Genomic DNA, 23,974 nt, shown 5'->3' on the forward strand with positions numbered 1-23,974 from the left:
GATGGTTGTATGTTTTTGTATTTCCTATTAGAAGACAAACAGACATTTAGTATGAAATGTAATACTAATTAATAATATAAAATATTATTTATTTACTACTAGCATAGTTTCCATGGCCAATGTGCAAAAGAATTGAGTGAAAAGCAATATAAGCAAAAAAGAGAAGCAGCCACAGCATCACTTTGCATTGACTGGACAGCCGACTCAGTTTGTCTGTATGTTGTGCTCCTCCAAAATGTCTTTTTTTTTATTTGAGCAAATTTCAGTTAGGTTGTTAATTTAGTGTAAATGTTTAAGCATCTGACTGAAGGGTTACTTGGCAATTGTTTTATCTAACTGCTGATAAAAACATAAACCAAAACATACAACTTGCCCGGGTTAATGGGGCGCTTCCACTCCTGACCTCTCCCTCTAACCAGCTCATAATCATGCTAACTTGCCTGTTGACAATTCTGTTTCTGAGGACATAAGTGGTTTTATGCATGTAAGTCACTTAAAAGATCAGACAGCTCTACTGTATGTCCCACCCAAGCCATGTGTAGGATAAGACCGGTCTCAGATACAGAGCGGATTGACCTTCAACACCAAAAGCAGTCCTTAACATTTGTGCTGCATTAGTGGGATAGTTCATTTGCTGGTTACTGCTGGGAACTAATAACTAAAATGGAATCAGCGCTGTGGTTTCTGGCCTGAAGCAGTCAAGACACAACAGAATTTTAGTGCTGCATCATGAACCATGAAGTACTTTAAGAAGTAAATGACCTTAGGTTTTAGCAGGGACTCTGTTTTCATGCAACTTTCTAATTCAACCCGTGTGTGTGTGGGCTTAGTGAGGTAGGGTATTAGTTGATTGGTTTGGCTGTGGAGTCACCAGGTGGTCTTTGTGTACAAACGTTCCTGAGACCTTTTTTTGTGACTTGACCTCCACGTAACCCAGATTAGCTTGTCTCATTCAGTCTGTTTTATAGATTTGTATATATACTAAAATAACTTTTCTATTTTGTTATTTAAAAACAAAAACAGCAAATAACATTTTTTAATCAAACTATGACTGTACTAAAAGCAATACAGTAGCTTCCTCCTGTAAACAGATGAACAGACACAGGCAAATGAATAATAATAAACAGGCAGCAGAGTCTAACAAAAAAGACACATGCATATTTTTTCAATAATGCACACATGCAGCGTACAAATATGCGATTCAGTGTGACCCTCTCCTGTGCTTCTGACAGTTGGAATGAAATCATGAGCAGAAAATTGGAACAAATTAGGGGCAATTAAGTGACAGTTGGACAGTAATATGTTCATTTTCTGTCTCCTGTAAGTGGTCGGGACATGGAGACAGGAGACCGTAGAAAGAGATGACAGAGGAAGCAGATTATGTGAGTCAAACAGTGAAAGCAAATTTCTAGAAATGAATGAATGCAGGTGTTGGTATAAATTTAAGCAGAAAGGCAGTTTGTCAGGTATTCTCTTTGACATTCAGCTGGTCAATAAGTCAGGGAGAGAGAGGGGGCAATTGGATATGTGCTTCCTTTATCTCCCATCAGTGAGGGGTGGAGAACAGCACTGGCCTCAATTACAAACCTTGTCTTTGGGTCTGTTTACAGGGACTCTGTGTTTATGTATGCGTGTGAGCTACAGTATAGTTTTGGATATGTGCTCTGATTTGAGAACCAAGGCTTTGTTTAGTAACTTCTCAGCATGGCTTTTGGTGTGGTTAGATTCTGCCCCAACATTTACATGTGTCATGTATTTGTTTGTCTAACACGGACATTAAAATCTCTTCTTCTTTTGTTCTCCTTGCTACTTTATTCCCCATTTATTCCTCATTTAAAATGTGAATAGCACAGTGAAACAGATGCAAAGATTTGGCTACTTTTACTACTAGAACGCTCAATGTGACAAAAAAAAAATCCTGAGCAGGAATGCTAAGATTAACAAAGTGGCAAAGAGAGGGGGGTGATGGGAGCTGACACAAATGGAAGGGAGAACAAGGGAGATGAGAGGAGCGCTTTTTGACAGCAGAGGTGAGGGGTCAGATGTAATCAGCACCTCTGTAATTCTTCTCAGCAAGTCAATTCTCTGTTTGTTTGTTTTTAATATTCTCTCCCTTCCCATCCTGGGTGTGGTGTGTATATGTGTGTGTGTGTGTGTTTGTTGGAGTTGCGAGGATAGGGCGGCTAAGGGAATGAGGAGATGAGAAGCAGACTATCAGATGGCACATGATTGTGTGGTTAGCCTCCTTTCAGCTCACGTTTTGGGTCTTTGATTATTTTTTGGGGGCCTACACTAGAATAAATTGTTGCAATTTTTTATCTTTGTGCATGAATTTGTGAGGTGGAGGGGTTAAAATGATGCATTTGGTATGAAAAAATTTAAACACTTATTTCTTATTTCTCTACTGCTCCCCTAACCTTTTCTGTGCTGTCAATCATCTTTTGTTGCCTCGGTGACGAAGAGAATTGTATTAACATGGAAATAACACATTAGGTATGCTTGAGTTTGTATGTTTGCCATATGGCATATGTTATGTCCCATCCAGTGTCAGTCTGGTGTCAGTGAGTTATGAGTTGTTGCTCTGTGTGTGTGTGTGTGTGTGTGTGAGCAGGTTGGCAGTGACCCAGATGAGTATGTCTCTCTCTCTCTGTGTCACACACACACATACAGCTGTCATTAAAACACAGCTGATTCCATACATACCATCTGACATATGACCCTTATGCTCATAAGCACTGCAAGCAGCCAGTCCCTGCTCCCATCATGCACAGCTGGCTTGTGTGTGTGTGTGTGTGTGTGTGGTTATGTGGGCTTGCATGTTGAGTCAGAACGTGATGTTGAGGAAACAACAGGGTTGATAATTGGACATGTCCATCGAACACATGCCAACAAGTGCTGTCCCCTCCCTACCGAGGAGCTATAAACATGTAAATGAGAATGTCGCTCTCCTCCTTTTTCCACTTCCTTGTCTGTTCCTCCATTCCATCACTCATCACTGCGTCCGTGCTGCAATCAGGACATGTTGTCTAGTTGATCCTGGCAGGGACGCTGGCTGAATACGAAGACAGGGGGGCTCTGCTTTGTGATTAACAAGACCGGGAGGGGACAGTACGTGTTTTGAAAGACAGGAATGTGACAACTCATCTGTTCGAGTTTGAACAAACAAAAACAACCCTGGAGAATTTTTTACTTGCAGAAAAGAAATAGTCTCAAATATTTTGTTTACACACTACTAAATGGCTGTGCAAGTTTGGGAGGAAAGTAACTGACATATGGATTATGTTCTCTGATGAGTTTTCCAGGCAACATTTATGTTATTGTAGCTAAACAAGCAGATTTAGAGAGTTGATTAAGCTGCATACAAACTTAAGTTAACAAACTAGGACAGAAAACTAAACATATTCTTTGTAGCATATTTTGCAAAGTACTTACTGTTGCATATATATTTTTTGGATAGGTGGGGGTGGGGGTGATCTTCAGAGGTTGACAGTATTGTGATGTCTCAGTTGATTCTCTTTGTCACTGATTTTGATGAAAGAAGCCTTGACTGGCTTCTCAGCTATGTTCAGGTTAAATAATGCTGTGGACAGACAATAAAGCTGTTCACTCCGAAAGAATATTCTGTCAGATTCCTCTTGTCTGTCTTTCTGTCACTTAGCAGTGTTTCACTGAGGTAGTTAGTCAAACAGTGTTTTTCTCAATCAAGAGTCAGTCATTTATCTTCCTGCTACTAGATAATAAGCAGTATTAGACTAAGTAGTGTTGACTAGCTGTGCTAGTAGCAGTGTTGCATTTCCACAGAAAAGCTTCCATCAGTATCCATACAACACCAACAATTGTGGCGTCTGGGAGGACACGGGAAAGGTAATTTGAGCAAAAGAAAATGATACCCTGAGAAAAAAAGGAAGATCGAGCAGTGAAAAGGAGAAAGTAAAAAGAAAAGAGAGAAAAATACATGGTGATTTACGCAAAAGTCCAAATGACAGGGAATTGGCCACAGACACCTGACTGTGGTATTATATCACCATCAACAACGGCATGCTCCTCTGCCAGGGGGAAAGATGGCGAGAAGAAAGGAAAATAAAAAAAATAAAATAAGTGAAGATCTCCCAAGCACAAACAAAACCACCAAACAAGCATGTTTTCCTTTGGCTCGTGCAGCGAGTGCAGGGCTATCAATTCAACCTCCCTGGGGTTTTTTTAAATGGCACCATTGCTCAGCTCTCATTGTTGTCGTATTGTTTGTCAGCGTCCAGGCAGGACCAGGCAGAGGAGGTGGTATCAAGACGAAGAAGGGACAATTTGATGGATGTTTGTTGATATCTAGACCACTATGGCTCTGATTGCCTAACATTAAACCAGCAATAACAGGCCAATCATCCCACTTACACCTCCACACGCCAAGCAGCCGAATTGGATCAAACTGGCTTTTTCTCTTTGTCACTTTCTCACTCATCCTCTCTCTCCCTCTCTCTCAGTCGATTCCTTGCTCTTTTCTCCTCTCTCCTGACATGCTTATTAGCTGATATTGATCCAGGCTGGTCAATTGTCAGCTCCTCTCATCCGCACCGTATTGACGGCATAATCAGTGAGAGAGAGGAATAGATGTAGAGACAGAGCATGGGAGGTGGTGGAGGATGATAGGCAGATGAAATTTTCTGTCAGTGGGTAAATTATTGGCTGCTGGCTTGTTGACCCACAAAGCTAGTTCTACGTCTTGGACATACACAAAAGCAATCACTCCCATTCATAAAAGCTAAGCTAAATTTTGAGTGCATTTATGTAAGAAAGGTTCGATGTAAAAAAGGAACATTATGATGTTAGTTATACACATAAACAGTCTCAGATTCAGCTTAAGGTTTCCCATTTACTAGACATCTTTGGCACATGTTTGTGAAACTTTTTGATTTTTTTTTTTAGTGTCTCTGATTTGGATGTACGTTTTTGTCGGTGAGTATGGGGGTTTATTATAATTAGGGCCCGAGCACCGAATGGTGCAAGAGCCCTATTGAAACCCTTAGGATTATTATTTTTTTTCTTTCCCCCCCTTTGATCGCTTTTTTGGGGGCCTTAACATGCCCAAAAACTCACCAAACTTGGTAGAAAAATTCATTCGCTCGAAAAATTTTGAAATTTGCTGACTTTTGAAACGCACATAGAAAAATGGCTCTATAGCGCCCCCAACGCATAGCCCCTCTGGCCGGTTTGACACAGGATTATGAAAATTGGCACACATATGTATCACCTCAAGACGCACAAAAAAGTCTCTTGGACCCCCCCTCCAAACCCAACAGGAAGTCCGCCATTTGAAGGTTTGTGGCCATTTTTGGCGATGTGTGACCCTGCTGCCAAACTTTTCACGCCTCGCATACTTCAACGGATTGAGCTGAAATTCGCCGTGTCCACTCAGGACACCATAGGGAATAGACGCATTCCAAAACTCTTACAAAAGTCTGACGGTGTGGCCGGGGCGTGGCCTCAAAGTTTGACCATTTCTGAGGACACAGAAAGTCTCTATAACTTCTTCGTTTTCTGTCCGATCTGTACGAAATGTCACATGTATGATCAGAGTCTGACCCTAAACACATCTATACAACAATATTGAGGCTTTGATAGAGCGCCACCTACTGGCTACACAAAATGTTGTGTTTTCATAGGTTTTTCTGCCTGCCCCCCTGGCCTGTTTTGAGTAGGGTCATGAAAATTGGTACACATGTGTATCACCCCAAGATGCACAAAAAAGTCTCTTGGACCCCCCCTCCAAACCCAACAGGAAGTCCGCAATTTTGAAATTTCTGTTAATTTTTGGCGATTTGTGACCCTCCTACAAAACTTTTCACGCCTCGCATACTTCATCCAAATGAGCTAAAACTCACTGTGTCCACTCAGGACACCATTGGGAATAGACGCATTCAAAAACTCTTACAAAAGTCTGACGGTGTGGCGGGGGCGTGGCCTCAAAGTTAACCATTCGCCATTACAAAGGAACTCACTGTATTTATTGCCCTAATGCGTAGCCCCGCTGGCCAGTTTGACACAGGATCATGAGAATTAGCACACATGTGTATCACCCCAAGACGCACAAAAAAGTCTCTTGGACCCCCCCCTCCAAACCCAACAGGAAGTCCACCATTTTGACTTTTGTGGCCATTTTTTGCCTATTTGTGACCCTGCTTCAAAACTTTTCACGCCTCACATACTTCATGCAATTGAGCTGAAATTCACTGTGTCCACTCAGGACACCACAGGGAATAGACGCATTCCAAAACTCTTACAAAAGTCTTACGGTGTGGTGGGGGCGTGGCCTCAAAGTTGACCATTCGCCATTACAAAGGAACTCCCTGTATTTTTTGCCCTAATGTGTAGCCCCGCTGGCCAGTTTGACACAGGTTCATGAAAATTAGCACACATGTGTATCACCCCAAGACGCACAAAAAAGTCTCTTGGACCCCGCCTCCAAACCCAACAGGAAGTCCGCCATTTTGACTTTTGTGGCAATTGTTTGCCTATTTTTGACCCTGCTTCAAAACTTTTCACGCCTCACATACTTCATGCAATTGAGCTGAAATTCACTGTGTCTACTCAGGACACCATAGGGAATAGATGCATTCCAAAACTCTTTCAAAAGTATTACCGTGTGGCGGGGGAGTGGCCTCAAAGTTGACCGTTCGCCATTACAAAGGAACTCGCTGTGTTTTATGCAGTACTACCCATATACTTTATGCAATGTGGACAAAAACTTACAGTACTGCTATGGACCCGAGTCTGAACAGATATATATGCTAATAGGATGATACGGTCATAGCGCCACCTACTGGTAGCAGGAAAGTTTGGTTGTAAACATGTGTTCGTTGTATCTCTGTGGAAATAAGAGGAGAGCATAGGACAGGAGAGTATAGGAGACAAGAGCATAGGAGAGAAGACTGCGATGACCCCGCGGATCGCAAGGTGCGCGAGGGCCCGCAATGCTGCTTGCAGCTTTAATTAGAAAATGAAATCTCATTTGATAAGTGGAGTGTCACATCACATATGCCACTTGTGTTGTGACTGTGCCATGTCCCCGTAGAGCCTCCCTTGACTCCCTTGCCTCGCTGCCCAGCTTCAGGGCTCCGTCTCTGGGGAGAGAAGCAGCTGGCATGGCCTCTCTCTCGCTGCAGGGCTGGCGCCCATCTCATACTCTCCCTAACGTTGTGCAACACACACACTTGCACAGGGCTCCTTCTGCACATTAAGGTTTAATCAGGCACTTAGCTGGGCATCTGTTACGGCTCTGTCCACGCAGCGCGTTAAGGACCTGTCGCCGCAGGTTACAAGCCTAACAGATCCGTTGACTGATAGACCCTTGGCCCACTTACTGGTTGACGTCACAGCTGTTTCTGTTCAGATTTAGAAAGCTATCTAAACTGCTGCAGTTGACCCCTAATTCGCTTGTTTTTGCTGTTATATATTGTTAGATTAAGTCACTTATCACAGGGTTTGCTGTTTGATCCCTGGCTGTTTTCCCTGACCACGTGTCCTTTGGCAAGACATTAAAATTCATGTTTCTCTGATGGTAGGCTAACATTTTTGGTAGGTGCGTGTGTGCTTGTGTTTGTGTGTGAATGACTGGAAGCATTGTAAAACACTAGTAATATCACTATGGTAGAAAAAAACTTTATGTATCTTCAAAGCAATCACGAGAGAAACCCATCACGGTCACAATGCCAAAGAACAAGGGGCCATCTGGGGATTTCTATGTGTGTGCTGAATAAAATGAGCACCTCAGGGAGTTAAAATTACACAGCAGGTGAATAATAAATGTCCTTTGGTTTGATAAGTTGAACATTACTCTTAAGGAGAGAAGGTTGATCTGATGGGTTGTGTGTACTGTATTGTGTTTGTACGTGTTGTGGTTTAACTTAACTCTGGTTTTCCTTTCAGAGTTAAGTTGTATTTTTACAGGTTTTTACCTGAGTTTTGTATTTTTTGCTTTCTGTCGCTGCACAGCTTAGGTTCAGCTGTGATTATGGTCTCCAACAGAGCTTAATAAAAACCACGTATTTAAACAAATCAAGAACTTGGAACCCACTTTTAGTCTGGATTCAGGTAACAACACTGGCATCCACAAAGCCACATCTTATTGTGGAAACATACACAGATATTCTCTGCATGCTCAGAATTAAATTCGCAGACAAATAATTTTGTGTCAGTCCTATGTCAGTTCGGGTTTGTACACCCCTAGTACTGAGTGAACATCTTACGTTAGTTAGCAAGTACTACAAGTTCAAGTTTTTTGTGTGTGTTTGTGCAAACACATTAAAATTCACACTACTTCAGAACAGGCCCTCCCTGCTCACACACCTGCACATGTATTTGTCCTATAGACACACGTGCACACACACACCTTTCACTAGGTTTTGAGGTGACATTGACAGTTTGAGCATGGGTTGGGTGTTTCTCTTTTTTTCCACGACAAGTAAAATTAGCAGTCTGCCAGGAATCCTTTCTTTCTTTTCCTTGTTTTTTTTTTCTTTTTGTGCCTCAATGGCGGTCCTTTCCCTCTCTCTCTCTCGCTGTATGTGGATGCTCTGTTCAGTGGTCTGCCACATCGTTTCTCATGCCTGTCACCGTACACACATACTCGCACGCTGTTTCGCTCCTCTGTCAGCCTCTCTGTGCCGTCTGACGACTTAATAGCTCCCAGTGAGTGGATTTGAGCTCTCCGCCTGTGTGTGTTTACACGCACTTGTCATGCCTGCAATATGGTGATGAGAAATATTCATTTCTGGGGAGGTTGGGAGAGGGACTGAAGACCCTGAGGAGAAGGAGGTCATTTTTTTTTTGTTCTTCATGCACCCTTCATGCATTCTCTACTGTTTAGCCAACTTACTGTATTTTTGTAGAAGTTTCTTGTCCTAGACCGCAGACAGTCTTACTCTGCGTAGGCTTGCATCTGTATGGGGATGCAAATCTCAAAATGTCTGAGCTGACAGACTTGTCATGACTCAACAAATTTTGTTGTGTTGTGTTTAACTGTTAGGTCAGCATTATTGTAGCAACTATGGCTTGTTGGATTGTAGCTGAAATTTCCTGTGTCTTTTCTCAAAAGTTATGAGGGGCAAGAAAGAAAATGTAGTGTTTGTATATTCTTCTGACTGTAGTCTCAACAAGTTATTTGCAATAATTTTAATGTGTTTAGCAAATCAAGTAAATGTGGCTAACATGCTAAGGCAGACACATGTAGATGTTGGTGTTCAGTGTTTCTCCTCTTCTTCTCTGCTCCACCCTCTCTGTCCTCTATTGTGGAGTGAGCGGGCAGTCTCGGCTGCCACTGGCACAGGACTTATCTTGACACCGGAGCAGCAATCACAGCCTGGGAGATTGAGCACTGTTTATTTTGTGTCAGTGTGTTCGCTACGACCCTGGGGCCAGAATGCAAACACATACACGCGCACACATAGATTCATTCACAGCCCTGCTCACTCAATCACCACCCACCCCTGTTTAAAATGAATGGATGATATCTGGCCGTTCACTATTCACATCTCTGTTTCTCTCTCTCAGCAGTGTGACGCCTAATCTCAGTGTCGCTCTGTTTTGTCTGATACAGGGCACCACCAATGCATTTTTATTCTCTATCTTATATTGCTTTTTTCTATTCAAAGCTGGTTTTGTGTGTCAGTGCATTTGTGTAGATGTATGTGGAAAAAAATAGTTTGTTTTTTGTGTTCAGTGAATTTAGACTGTATTTGTGTGTTTATGTGTCTGAAAGTGTCTATGTGCAGACTGAAAGTTGCTCCCAGCCGAAATTGTCTCTGCAACACTGTGTAAGTACTGGTGACCACCAAACCAACAACAGGCCCCATCTGCTCTGACTGACAGCTGACACTGTCGCTGCCCCTGCTGGTAACTTGTGGCAACAAATTGGTCTTGTTGGGTGATGATGGGGTGACTGGTGTGCTACAGTGTGTGTGTCTGAGAGAGCGGGGAGGGGGGGAGGCAAACAGAAAGAATCAGGAGAGCACATCCCTCCCACTCAATTACTGACCCAGACTGCAAGTGTAAATGTGTGTGTGTCGCTGTGTGTGTGCATGTGCATTCATCCCTCTCTCTTTCTCATCCGAAAGCTCTGACATGTGGCTATTGTCTGTCTGTCTGTCTGTCTCTGTCACTGATGTTACTTATGAACCAGGACAAGTCAGTCAAACCTACAGCGTCACCCAAAAGAGCAAAAGATGGAGAACAAAAACCAAACATAGTGATTTTCCAGGTTACAGTGCCCTCTGTGAGGAATAAAAAAAGTGAACTACCCTCTATGACATTACTCAGTGGTTGTTGTGTATGGCATCTAAGCAGTCTTGACATCTAACAGACAGCTATTGAACTGTAATGGCACCAACCTGCTGCTCCCTTAAAACGAAGTCTTAATATAGTTCAGAGGATGAGAAATGATCAAGCAGCAACCCTCAGATGAAGCCCTTGTGAACATGTTAAATATTGCAGTTCACCCAGAAGCATCTACGAGCTGGCTCCAAAAGCAGGTCAATCTCCACAGACTCCCAACAGAAATGTTTACAGACTGTTGCAAAAAACAGTCTGGGTCTCTTTTGAGAAGTTCTCTTTTTGTAACAACTGTATGGGGGTAGTTTTTTAAACTTGCTTTTTCTTTTTTTTTTTTTTTAATAATATTAAGAAAAAAATTACATGTAATTATGGACATGACAAGCAGGTGCTGAGTCACAATGTACGCCTCTAGCTTCAACAACTGGCTGCTGCCTCAGCTGCACTTGTGCTTCACCTCCTTGCCTGTATTGGAAGCTTAGGCAGACTATGAGTTTTAAATGGCTCTTTAGAAACCTACAGGGGATCTCCGAAGGCACCAACAAAAATGGACACACACAGACCCACCACATGGGAGCGATTTAAATAAGGCCCAATCTCAGACATGAAATATTTATTACGGTCCATGCCCAGTTACAGTGCCTTGCTCTATTTATGCAGCCTGGTAACACACACACACTTATCTCGCTCACACTTGGTGTTATAGCCTTTTTATTCCTTCTCAGTGTTTCTTTGTTTCTTTTTTTTATACAGTGCTACCCCTTACATAGTATAAAACTAGTATATTTATGCTGTAATTTCTGGGTGTTTAACATGCAGGTCTATGGAGATTGACGTGCTTTTTGAGACAGCCTTAAAATGAAAATGTGAGGAACTGTTTGACTCCTTCCATGATGGCTTTCTCTCTCAGCCCTTGAGGCCTGTTCTGTCTTAAAAGAAAACCTCATGATGATTAGACTTCTCCCATAGTTGTATGGGACACAATGTTGTATATTCTGCAGTATGGTGTTAAAACAGAAATCACCCTATATCCAATAAAGATGTGTAAAGGTCAATTCTTAGTCATACAGCTTACAGAAAACAAAGAGTACATGGATTTCTGAATTTTGTGGCTATAAACTTTTCTTTTGTGAAAACTGACCTTCACATCAACTTAAAATGCAGCAATACGTGACAGCTTATTGATCAGAGTTATTATTTCAATACAACTTCGAAAGAAAAATATTCTAAAAAATGTCGGTACAAAAGGACAGAGGATCAAACTCTGAGAAGAATGTACTGTAGTGTCAAGATGAATGATGGAAATGTTTTTTCTTTCTTTGACAGGCCTATACGGCTACATTGAAAGTGCAAAGGTGAACATTTTGCTCCAACTGAGCACTCATATGCACATACACACATGCACACGCGTGGAGAAGGAGGTCTTCCATGGTACAAAAGTGGACCAAGGGGCCACATCCATTATGTTTCAGCAAAGCTCTATGAGTGCTCCTTTGTCACTCTTCACAATGGACACACTCTGAAGGGGGTGCCAGCAACTTTGTGTTGTGTTTTACCTGGGAATCTGCAGACATTTTTATTCTTTCTCATTTCTTTGTTCCCTATTGTAATTGCATTCCACTAATCGTGTATGTGTGCACCATAGTAATTTTTCATTTTGACTTCTTGCATGCAGATTTCCTCATCTTTAGTCACCATCAGCGGCTCCCCATCGTCCCAGTAAAGGCCCTCCCTGCCTGGACATTTGAAAAGAGACATTGGGGAAACTAGGAAATGACCCATGCTTAGCCACACAACATGCTAGCTGTGTTCAGAGAATCAGCATAGCATTACTAGTATTGTTGAATAGAGCCATCATGGCTGCCTAGCCCTGGGGTGCCAGTGATCTGCCTATGGGCTTTATGAATAGCAGAGATCCTGCAGAGCTGCCGAGGGGCAGAGTAAAGGCCACTGTGGGCTCCTCCAAGCGGCTCTGAGCCTTTGTGCTATAGGTTCCTTTCCCGTGATTATTGAATAACCTAAGGCTTGGGATGCACATCTAGCTGCACACAACTACACACACATGCACACAGGAACACACACAAACACCTAAAACATAAAACACACACACACACAAGCAGTAAGATATGCATAGTCAGTTTTCTGGTGGCTGTGTTTTATTAAGTAGTAATAAAATCATTCAGGACTATTTAAGTGTAAACTTAAAAAAAAGAAAAATCCTGTTAGCAAGAGAATATGTCAGCCTTTTTACAGAACTTCACAAATACTGCAGAAGAATAGTGGCACCTTTACCCAGTTGTCTGATCACTGTATATTGATGTGTGGTAGAGGCTCCACTTCTATTAGGAGTGGTGTTCTTGATAACTGGGAAAGTCTAAATGTCTGAACTCCTACAGGGAAAATGCAACTGAATGCCACTTAATGTCAGTGTTTCCAACCAGCAGGTTCAGCAGGGTTTTTGACTTTGCTGACAGGCAGTCATTTGATAGCATGTCAGTCAGAGATACACAAAGGCATTAATACAGTGTGGCTTATAGTAACTGAGCTATTTCAAGTTAAACGTTATAAGAATATTGTGAAAAGTAAAAGCAATTATTGTTAAATGAACTGTATGGATGTGTGTGGGTTTTTTTCTCTCTCATTGTTTTGTAGTATATAAAAATCAATATATTTATTCTTCACTCTTTTTTCTGTTCCTCTGCATCACCCCCTCCATTCCTCTCACAGGTGTTGTGGAAGGTATTATTTTGAAGAGATCTGCCTCTGCATCCAGTGAGAAAAAGAGAGACAGGCAGGTAGATAGAGCTGGAGGGGGAGTCACAGAGGGCTAAGTGGCCTTTGGTTGCCCCCAGGGTGTACTCCTTTGGCATCCATGGGTGCTCTTTGTCCAGAGCTTTCACTGCGATTAGAGCGTTTGAGTTGACAATTCACTTAAGACCCTTTCTTTCGTTCTCTCCTTTCTACTGTGTCTTTCTCTCAGACCACCTCGTCCCTCCACCCGCTATCCCCTTGCTCTCTCTCACACACTCTCAGGGTATATTACCTGTTCTTGTAATGCAGTTAAGCTCAGCTAGAAGCCTTTCCTCGTAATACCACTTAATTCCCCATGTGGCAGCCAAAGTAAATGCAGGGGAGAAACCGAAGGAGAGTGCAGTGACCACTGATGGTGGTGAGGGTAGGGTGATGGGAATGAGAGAGAGTGGGAAGATAAGATGAGAGAGGAGGAGTGGGAAAGGTACCCATCTACACCACTGTTACTTGATGGGCCTTAGCCACCAGCCCAGTGTGATAATGGCTCTGATTGCAGAAGACCAGTGTGTCTCTGCTTGAGATTCTCATGTAAAATACGGGTTGTTTCATAAAGGCAAAAATATATGAGGCTTGGAATGGTAGGTGGACGGTGAGGGAAACTTCACTTGGATTTATCATGGCATTCCTGACCACTTGGAAAGTTTGAATGTCCAGCCTCCTACTGGGAAAATGCAGTGAAAGACCACTTAATGTCAGTGTTTCCGACTAGTAGGTTTAGCAGTGTCTGAAAACCCACCAGACTTTACTGACAGGCAGTCATCTGACAGCCTGTCAGTCACATACACGAAGGCAACTACACGTGCGGCAATGAACTCAAACTAGTTATGAAATGCATTGTCGCCAGGTGCATCATCGCGTCTATGAGTCATGAAATCTTACTCGGTTTTGCAGCAAGTTGAGTTTAATCTCAAGCAAGTAGCAGTAGACAGCTGAAAAACACAGTGTAGCCTACCCAAGAACACTGAAGAAATTAAAAGAGAATAGGGAGAAGACAGGAGGAGGAGGAAGGGTTGACATTGCTCCTGGGTTAGTGCTCCAAAACGAAGTGCTAAAATCATTTCAGCTCAGATAAAGCTCTGGCCGCCCCAGGATATCTGCCCTGCTCATCTGCCTCTCCAATGTAACGCTTGCACACAGGGAGCCTTCAGGCAGCCCATCACACACAGATGCAAATACACACGGGTGCTGCTGTATCACATGTGCACACACGCGGTGGCCTCTCAGGGTGAGTTTGTTGTGCTGTGGTTGAGAAAGAGAGAGTGACAGAGAGCCCCGGGGATCTCCCTCCTCTTCTGAACTTCCCAAATTAACACCCTGCCACCACCAACACTTGGTCCTCCCACTCCTGTTCACACCCATTTGAATCAGGTGTACCGTTAGCTTAAAAACTCCACGCCATCGCCCTAATAACCTCCTTCCTATCCTGCTTTCACCTTCTCATAAACTGCTCTTACCATGCCCTCACTCCAGTTTTAGCACATGAAAGTGTTTTCTTTTAATTACTGTCAATCATTCATTGTAATTTGGCTTCTCATCCTTCACAAATGTTTACAATCTTTCTAAACATCGGGGCAGCAGGTGATCAATGAGGTGATTCACTTAAAGTCAAATCTGAGGCAGTGTGAATACATCAACTACAAATAAAGAGTGACACCTGTAGATTTCCTGAAGAGCAGTTTTTTTAAGACAAGTGACCCCAGTTGCTGCTATTTTAGCAGGGCCATGAGTCCAAGAGGTGTACCCGAAGTAGTCTTGTTGCAGAGCTTGCAGTGTCTGCATAGTTTTAAATAATAAGATAACTTTGAAAATCTGGTCTCATACCTAAAACCATATCAGTCATAATGGCCTGATCGTTAAAGCTTATTAATAATTATTAATAATTATAAACACAGCAGAGTGTTTGTGGTCATACATAACACGGAATTTTAAAATTAGTTACCTAATTTATTCCTAATTTCTCTACAACTTTCAGTAGAAAATATTCCCTTGCTGCAGTTTAGAATGAGTTAGGGGTATCTCACAGGCACTGGCTGCAGACTGACACTTTGTTCTGTCAGACCCATTTTGCCAAGGCAACAACATTAACAGTCAACTAGAGTTAAAACAAATCCACAGCCAATCTGACAATCTATCCCTCAACAGCACTGCCTTTCAATCGAAAACAGATCTGCCCCTCGTATTTATCTCCTTCACCCTCTGGTCCCTCCTTCATGCCTTTTTCCATCTCCCTCTTCTCTCTTCTTCCCTCAGTGCCTCTTCACCAAGATAGAAAATCTAGTTCTCATGTTTAAAGCATCAGTGCAGTTGTTGGGCAGACTCCTGGATGCTTTTCTAGTGGATTTGATTTCAGTCTCTCTCCCCCATCTCCATCACTCTACCTGAATATATCCCTTTCCCCCCCTGTCAGTTGCCTCCCTTTTTGAATGTTGATGACTTAGTGGTATGTAAGTTGCTCATCCTGTGCTGCCTCCAACAACAATGAGCTCACAGAAGTGCAGACATACCTGTGCAGATGTGATTTCACATTTATATTATATAAAATCTAGTATATTCATGTACTCATCTTATACTGAGTCATGAGTGGAAGGCAGAATTAGGGGCTTATCAATGCTCATCCATGTTGGCTATAGTCAACAGGCAAGTACTTGATAAGTTCATAAAAGTCTGGTAAAGATGTGGCTTCAGACTACATCATAACATGCTCAAAACCCCTTTAATTCAGTTGTTTTTTGTGTTTGTTTTTTAATTGATCAGCAGTTATGGTCTAAATGCAGCCAGTGAGATTTCTGTGAGTGTGGTGATTGTGGGTGTCATTGTATAATTTTAGAATGGGATTGAAATTTAGTGTCCTTGATGTTTAAATGGCATTTATGTAACAGGCTACTCAACAAAAGCAAAGGGCAACAACTGACGGGTATAAAAACTAAACTGAATGTTGAACTTATTATTGCATACATGCTCAGCCTTGATTTGATTTTGCCTTCCATTCCATTTTAATTTTTTTCTTTCTTTTTCACATCTATTCCAGTCTTTCTCTTTCCCATCTTCCTAATTGTTTATATACATTAACATTCAAGAAACTAGCATGCTGCAGGTGACACCCTGTAATTTGACAACATCGCTGCCTCCAAAAGAGAGATGAAATCTGTGTGTGTACGTGTGTGTGCGCCTGCATGCGCGCGGTGTAATCTGGGGTTGTCACATGGCCATGTGTGTCCCATGCCACTTTCTGTATGCTAATCAATAAGTGATGCTCTGCAAAGCTCTCTAAACCCCACACCTCAGTACTGATATGTCTATTAGCCACATGTCAACCTCCCCCCTTTGTTTCTGTCTCTCCTCACATCTCACTCCCTCCTCTCTTATTCAATTGTTCCTGTGTTTTTCTAATTCTGCACCGCTGTCCCTCTCTCACTCTCTGACGTTCTCACTCCTGTTTCTTTCTCCTTCATTCAGCTCTCCTCTTGTAACCCTCGCTTCCTCTGTGTTCCTTTGCTGTGAATACTCACTCTCCACTGACAATGGTTGCGCACCAGATGTAATTTTATCAAGTGCACACTCTCTACCTCTATTTATTGTCCAGCAGAAATGCAGGGCATGATGGGATAGGTGGTGAAGGAAGCCAATTCATGATGTTGTTGTCATCTTGGTGTGCTTACTTTGACTCCCAGTTAGAGCATTGTTGCATTTCCTCAACAACCAAAAATCAGAAACGAAAACAGGTGCCTTCCCACCAAGCAAACCTTGAAGAAACAAAACAAACTTTGGACTTTCAAAAAAAAAACAAACTCTACAGTCCAGCATCAGGAGACTGTTGCCTGTGGTTGTGGTTGGTTATGGTTGTCCTGCATACTGCATACCAAAGCTGTGGTATTGCTCTTACTGTCCTCAGCAACCACAAGATGAGAGGAAAAGAGGAAAAGAGTCTGCCATGTATGCTGGTAGGCAGGTGGAGAGAAGATAAATAAGACATGTATTTGTCTTAATGATTTTGCTTAAACACAAGATGACAGACACACAGGCAGGCAGGCAGACAGAGGGGCAGTTAGACAGGCAGTCAGCCCTGGCATTTCACAGCAGATAAGTAAGCTATCAGAGGAGGGGGATAAATAGCAGAGTAAAGATTGGTCCCGGCCCCCTCAGAGAGGAGCGGGGGGCCACAATGCAGGCGTGGTGGGCAGATAGCCCCCTGCTCTCATTATACTCTGCCTAATCCAAAACGATGTTTACTCAGAGAGAGAGAAGGGCCACGCTTATCGAAGCCCTGCACAATCCTCCATGCATGTGTGTGAGTGCATGTCTGTGTGTATGTGTGCGTGTGTGTTTGTGAGTGCGCACTAAAATGAGCCTATTCCAATGGAAAAAGGGATCAGGAGTGTCTCCAAGGCGGACTCTGTTGGTTAGAATGTCGATGCTTATCACATGCTGCCTGGCTCTTCTGGTGAAAGGCGAATAGGCTGTCTAAACTGCCTGTCCACAGCATGTGTATTTACCGATCCAGCTTGGCAGAAAGATCATTTTTATAATTGTTCTAAATATTAACATATTGCTATTAATAGATCAAGTTTTATTTAAGTCTTTCCTAATCTGATTAATCAGGTGATAAAGGGCCGGAAAGGCCATGAAACATTTTGCTTCATTTGGAAGAAAATAAATAATTAGTTCTTTTACTCTTTGTCCCTGTTGACATGTTACCAAACACCATGTTACCATCACTTGCATGATGACTCCTATGAGGCTAATTAACTGCTATAATACTTGGTGTATTGCTGTATTGGTATTTAGATTCTTGTTGCTTTTTTAGTATTCCATTGTGCACTGATTAATATATCTTACAGGTGTACAGTTCATAGTCAATGTACTAAAACTAAAGATAAAAGATGAAGACTCTATACATGCTAAATTTAACTATACTTGTCCTTGAATGAAAGAGTACTCAATGTGTTGCCACTTATTCAATGCAGGAGAGTACATACTTACATAAATTCCACTATTTCAATCCTGTTAAACACACATTTTCACAAATGCTCACACCTTTACCTCCGCCGTCTGTCTTTCTTCACTCTGTCTCTGCACACATACCTCTGTGGTCTTATGAACTGTATGTACCCCGTCTAGGCTGGCTGGAGTAATCCTGGCCTCCACTAAAGTAGCCGTGTGAGAGGACAGATTGTCAGTTGATCATGGCCAGCCGAGAGCCTTATCCCTTATTGGATCGGCCATGGAGGAGGCTTAGGAATTATCTGAGGCCTCACTTAATGTGGAGACGGATCACCACCAGAGAGCCACAGAGCCTAAAGACACACTGGGCCTGAGGGGCGAGAAAGACCCTGTGTGTGAGTGTGATGTGTATAGGAGAGTAACATAGAGGTGTGTGTTTGTGTATCAGTATGTAGTGGTGATAGAGGCACATGTGTGGGCCCACTTAACCCCATCTTGACACCTCTCTCTCGTTCTTTGCGTAGTCTGTTTTTTGCCATCTATTCCTCTCACTCATCTCCCTCTTTCCCTTTAGTCGTTTTTTCTTTACCACTCCTCATTGTTTTACCCTCTTCATCTCATTCCCTTGTTTGTTCCATCTTGTTTTTCACCTCCACTTAAAGTTCACTACTCCATATTGCTTCACATTCTCTTCTCTATCTCCTTCTCACTGCTGTTTTACACTCTTCATTCTCTTATTCCACGTTGCCTTTTCTCTCCAATAATATCTTATTCCTTCTGCTTTTTTCTCTTTTACTTATGCTGTTCTCTCAGCAGGGTGTGAGAAATGTAAAGAAAAAAACACAAGACATACTGATGTATGACCTAAGCTTTCAGTTCAGCTGTCAACAATGGTCATTGACTAATGTCAGCCTTTATGATGTTTAAAGCAGGGTTGCCAGAGAGCTGCCTTTTAGCATTTCAACTACATGAAGAGTGCTTGTTTTTTGTTAGCAACCGCGTCAATCAATTTTGTTTTCAGCACAAGCTAACTTTAGCAGATCCTGTTATCTCTTAAATGAAAGTGTTCAGGCTCCGTTTAATTAATTCTTGGTACTAAGGACAGAGTAACATCCTTGTCTCAAGTGCTGCTAGCTAAGCTTGGCTTAGTTAGTGAGATAGTATAATAGTGTCTGGATCCCCTTCAGACATTTGAAATAGCCCTTTAGCTAATTCCATCCCTGCTGTTGGATCCCTGGCTTAAGATCCTACAGGTAGACCAGAGAATGTTGGTGGGCCGGGAAGGATACCTGGGTAACTAGGTTACTTTTCTTAGCTCAATGTAAGTAGTAGAAAGTAAACGGTGGGATGGATTGATAATTCTATCCTGGTGCATGTGATTACTGACAGCTACTGAGCCCAGATTACTGCTGGCATAAGTCACAGACCCAGCCCCAGGTCACCATGGTAAATGCAAATAACAATTCTGATGGGTTCCGGGAACGAGGCACGTTTTAAAGCATATACATAGTGTAACAAAAAAATAGACAACTTGTGTTTCAGATTCATCACTATGTCTTTATCACATACTAGGACATAACACAGTATTTATATGAAACACAGAAAATGTACAGAAGCCATGCAACTCAAACAATAATCAATTTTTTTACTTGATCTGCATTGATCTGTACCCTGTTGTCTTGTTGGTTCATCAGAAGGTTGTGGACAATTGTGCAGTGCTGTGTCACAGCAGCATTCAGCACATCAGATGTGCAAAGCCACCATACACTGCACACATTTACATTCATAAAAAACAAAAAAAATCAGGCACTGCACATTCCCATAGCTATACATATGGTTTTCAGGATAACACTATTGACAAGGTTTAGTTCCTGGGACCGTTAACTATATTAAGCTGATCCACCCATACACACACAGCTTCCTTCCCTCATCTAGTAATTGAAGGTGAGAAATAATTTCATTATCCTCAGGAAGAGTAATCTGCTCTCTACTCCTGATCCCTTCATTTCCTACAGTGCACCTCGACCTGGGAGGCACACACACACAAAAACACAGGCGCTATATACTTATCACACATGCAAGCACACCCATACACATCACACACACACAGTTCTTATCACCCTGGTGCTATTAATGTTATTGGAGTTGGGGATTAACCATCAGATTCACATATGCTTTACAAAGCTTTATTACTTAGTGCTGTCTTGCTCTCACTCACTCACTCACTCACTCACTCACTCACTCACTCACTCACTCACTCACTCACTCACTCACTCACTCACTCACTCACTCACTCACTCACTCACTCACTCACTCATGTGGACATTTTACTTTCAGTATTCTTCCCCTTTAGTGTCAGCGTAGATGATAACACTAAATTCTGCACATCATCAGAAGCCTACAGATTAAAAACCTAAATAACTAAATAAATAAAAAAATGGCAGATGAGAGTACATGGGCAATCATTTTTCTTCTGCTCGTCTTTTTTCAGTTTAATGTTGCATTACCACCCTCTACTGTTCATCTGCCCAAGATGTTCTGGGTGACCCTTCACGTCAAGTGTTCATATAGAGAGGGAGGGGCTGTACTGTCATCCCACAGGGAAAAGGTGTGTGTTTTAATGCTTTCAACATTGCAGCATATTTTGACCATCAGACGGGGGAAGGGTCAAAGTTGAACAATAGAATTAGGACATGCACACACATAAGACATATACAGCTGGTGTTAATGTAGATAATCCTTGTTGTGACTAATCCCACACAAACATCAAACTTTGAGCTGCACAGTTGCACTATGGGGTGCATCCCTTACTAAAAACGTATTTGAGCGAATGCTGACACAGTGCTGAATTGTGGACTTTTGGAATGGATGATACCAGGAAGAAATACAATAACACCAGCTTTACCCCTTAAATCTGTAAAATGTGACAGTAAATAAGCATATATGCACCAACAAATAACACGACTTGCTCTTCATAAAGCATTTGCTGCATTGACCTGTGCACCACTTTAAAGTTATCCATGCTGTGTGACAAGCTCTTGGATGAAGGGGAATAACAGATGAAACTTAAAATGTCACAGAATTTCAGCCTTACATGTCTTGACACTCTCTAGACACACAGCATAGTTACTCAGGCTGTCATTGTATTTGTGTGTGTGTGTGTGCTGCCAGGACAAGATGTAGAAAGTGTGTTTTTTTTTTTCTAATGGGGAAAAGGAATATTTGGACATTTTATCAATAGGCATTATTAAATCCTGCTTGCTTGAGCTAATCTTGGCAGACCGGAGCGAGGGGAAAGAGTTAGAGAGAGAATGAGTGAGAGAGATATGCTCAGAGAGGGAGAGTGAGAGAGCAGTGATGTCTGCCCCATGAGGTGAAGAGAGACCGCCTGTAAGCCGCTTATTATATCGACTACCTTTTCTCTCTCCTCCTCTAACCCTCCCTCACTCCCTCCCTCCCATGTTTTCTCTCGTTACCTCACTCATTTTCTATCTAAGTCCCTCGTTCACTTGCTTTCTCTAACTCATTCTATATCCCCTCATTCACTCACTTTTTTTTAACAGCTCCTTCATATAAACACACACAAGCACACACAGATGCATATGTGCACACAGAAACAGACAGCGCCAAGGCCAACCTTCTTGTTCAAAGCCAGAAGCAAAAAGCTGAAGTTTTATTCAAATGAATGTTTACTTCTTCTACTGCCAAGATGTGTGTATTTGTCTGTGGGTGTATGTGTGTGTGTGTGTGTTGAAAGTGAGAGAGAGAGAGAGAGAGAGGAAATAGCACAGAGCATGCAAGTGTGTGCATTTTAGTGTGTGTTACATGCACGGCAGAAGGAGAAGGGCTGACAGTAGGTGATAAGCCAGACAGGCCTGCACGCTGTGATTATCACCCACTGGACCCCCTGTCTCTCTCACACACACACACACACTTGCATACGCCCAATGAGAGTGTGTGTTGCAAGGATTTAGGATAGACAGACGGACAGACAAACAGACAGAGAAGCCTTGGATCACAAGCAAGGTGGAAACCACAAGAGAAGCAAACGAACATAGACTGGAAAATACAATGCTTCCAACTGTGTTTCACTGAACATTCATTGTTTTTATTTGGGTTTTATATCAATATATGTCTTTTGATGCTTATACATGGCGATCAAAGCACTTTGTCACACTATAAATGCTAGCTGACATGTGTATGCCTAAAGATCTGTCACTCAGGCATTGTAAGTGACTGATTCTCTCTTTCTCTCTCTTAGGTGTGTGGCCATCTGAAGAGGTGATGGCACATTACTGCCTGCAGAAGCATCACATGTTCAAGTGAGTCCTCGTGTTACTGACAGCATGTATTTAAATGCCTTTTACTCATTAACAAATGAGACTTTCAGAGAAATGTTGAAATGAGAACAAATGAGAGAAATGACCCTGCTGTATAAAGTTACTGTGATTCAAAACAACAAGAGGGCCATCATTTGTCCTCTTGAAATCAAGAACCATTAGACAAAATAGTAAGTAAGAAAAGTAAGTTACATTTTGATGGCCCATTAGTTGGCAGAAAACCTGTCAGCACCTCTGCTTTCCTGAGGATCCCACTGAGACCTGCAGTAAATGCTCGCCACTCATGTCAGCCTGTACCTTTCCATGCCACGCTGTGTTGTTCTGTGCTGCTCTTTCCCCTGCTCTTGTCTGCCGAGTGTGGGCCTGCCCCATGGCACAGGGCTGAAAAGCACCCAGGCACTTTTGATTTCCACTCAAGGTGGAACGTCACCCTTTGATTTTCTGTTTTAACATTCAAGAGGCGGGAGGCGAGGAAGAGAGGGGTATTGATCAGAGCAGCATAGTGAAGGTCAGCGAGAGAGGGAGGGAGACGGGGGGATGAAAGAGGACAGGGGTAGAGATGGAGGGGAAGGGGAGATGAAAGGAGGAAGAGGATGGAGTGAGGGGTTGAATGTGTGTGCAAGCTACCGGACTGTGTGTGTGTGTGTGTTCCTTAGATTTCCTGCTGATTGAGCTTGTGCTTCTCAATGTTCAGTATTCAGCTTTCAGGTTGATGGTTGAATTGATATTTCTTATCCTGCTGTGTTCACTGTGTGTACGTGCATGTGTTTGTATGATAGTATGTCTGTGTGCGTGTGTGTCCACATCGCTGTCCAACTACCGTACAGTATGTGCCCAAATGTGTGTGTGACTTTGTATGTGCATTTGTACTAAACTACTAGGTTTGCCTCAGTTGACTGAACCTCACCCCCACTTGCCTTCCTCTCTGTCTCTCAGGGGTACCGTGTGTGAGTTGGGAGGGGGTATGACTTGCCTTGGTGGGCTTATGGTAAGTGACACACACACACACACACACATACATACACACTGTGGGAGAAATGGCTTGCCTTCTCTAATGAAACTAAACCTCAGCAATCAATACAAACCCAGCATGTGCATGCAATATCCATACCTATTCAGGCGCTATCATTCACTTCTTGTGTGTGTAATAAATGTCTGTCAAGTATATGTTTGACCTACATCACATAAATTAAGTTAGTCCCTAGTTCTGAGTATTTTCCACTGTATTTTTAGGTCACCTTTTACCTCTGGTTAGCTCCTAGCTGGCTAAGTTCAGCACTTGATCATAACTTTTTTTACCTTTGGACTCCACCAGGGGTGGAGGCGTCTTATTTTGTCCACCTCACAGCTTTATATCTCTCCACAAATGATTTGAACAGCAATGGTTCTTCTGCTGTCCTGCTAAATAGGGCATTTCTTTGTATTTATGATGTGATAATACCATAGAGCAGGGGTTATCAACTAAATATGTCCAAGGGCCAGAGCCATAGGAGTGTTTCATCACAACCACGGGGTTGGTGGTACAATCCCACCCTGGCTGTATGTCACTGTGTTTCTGGGTT

General features: G+C 42.5%; 1 protein-coding gene across 1 annotated transcript in view; it reads left to right on the forward strand.

Moving 5' to 3' along the window:
* The window catches only part of camkmt (calmodulin-lysine N-methyltransferase), an 81,293-nt gene that overhangs the window by 32,090 nt on the left and 25,229 nt on the right, over positions 1–23,974 (forward strand). Inside the window, exons 5-6 of the mRNA XM_028423289.1 lie at positions 22,334–22,394; positions 23,349–23,400. Of these exons, the coding sequence (XP_028279090.1) occupies positions 22,334–22,394; positions 23,349–23,400 (113 nt within the window). The remainder of the gene's footprint in view (positions 1–22,333; positions 22,395–23,348; positions 23,401–23,974) is intronic.

The sequence above is a fragment of the Parambassis ranga genome, chromosome 15 (genome assembly GCF_900634625.1).
Source record: "Parambassis ranga chromosome 15, fParRan2.1, whole genome shotgun sequence".
NCBI classification, from domain to species: domain Eukaryota; kingdom Metazoa; phylum Chordata; class Actinopteri; family Ambassidae; genus Parambassis; species Parambassis ranga.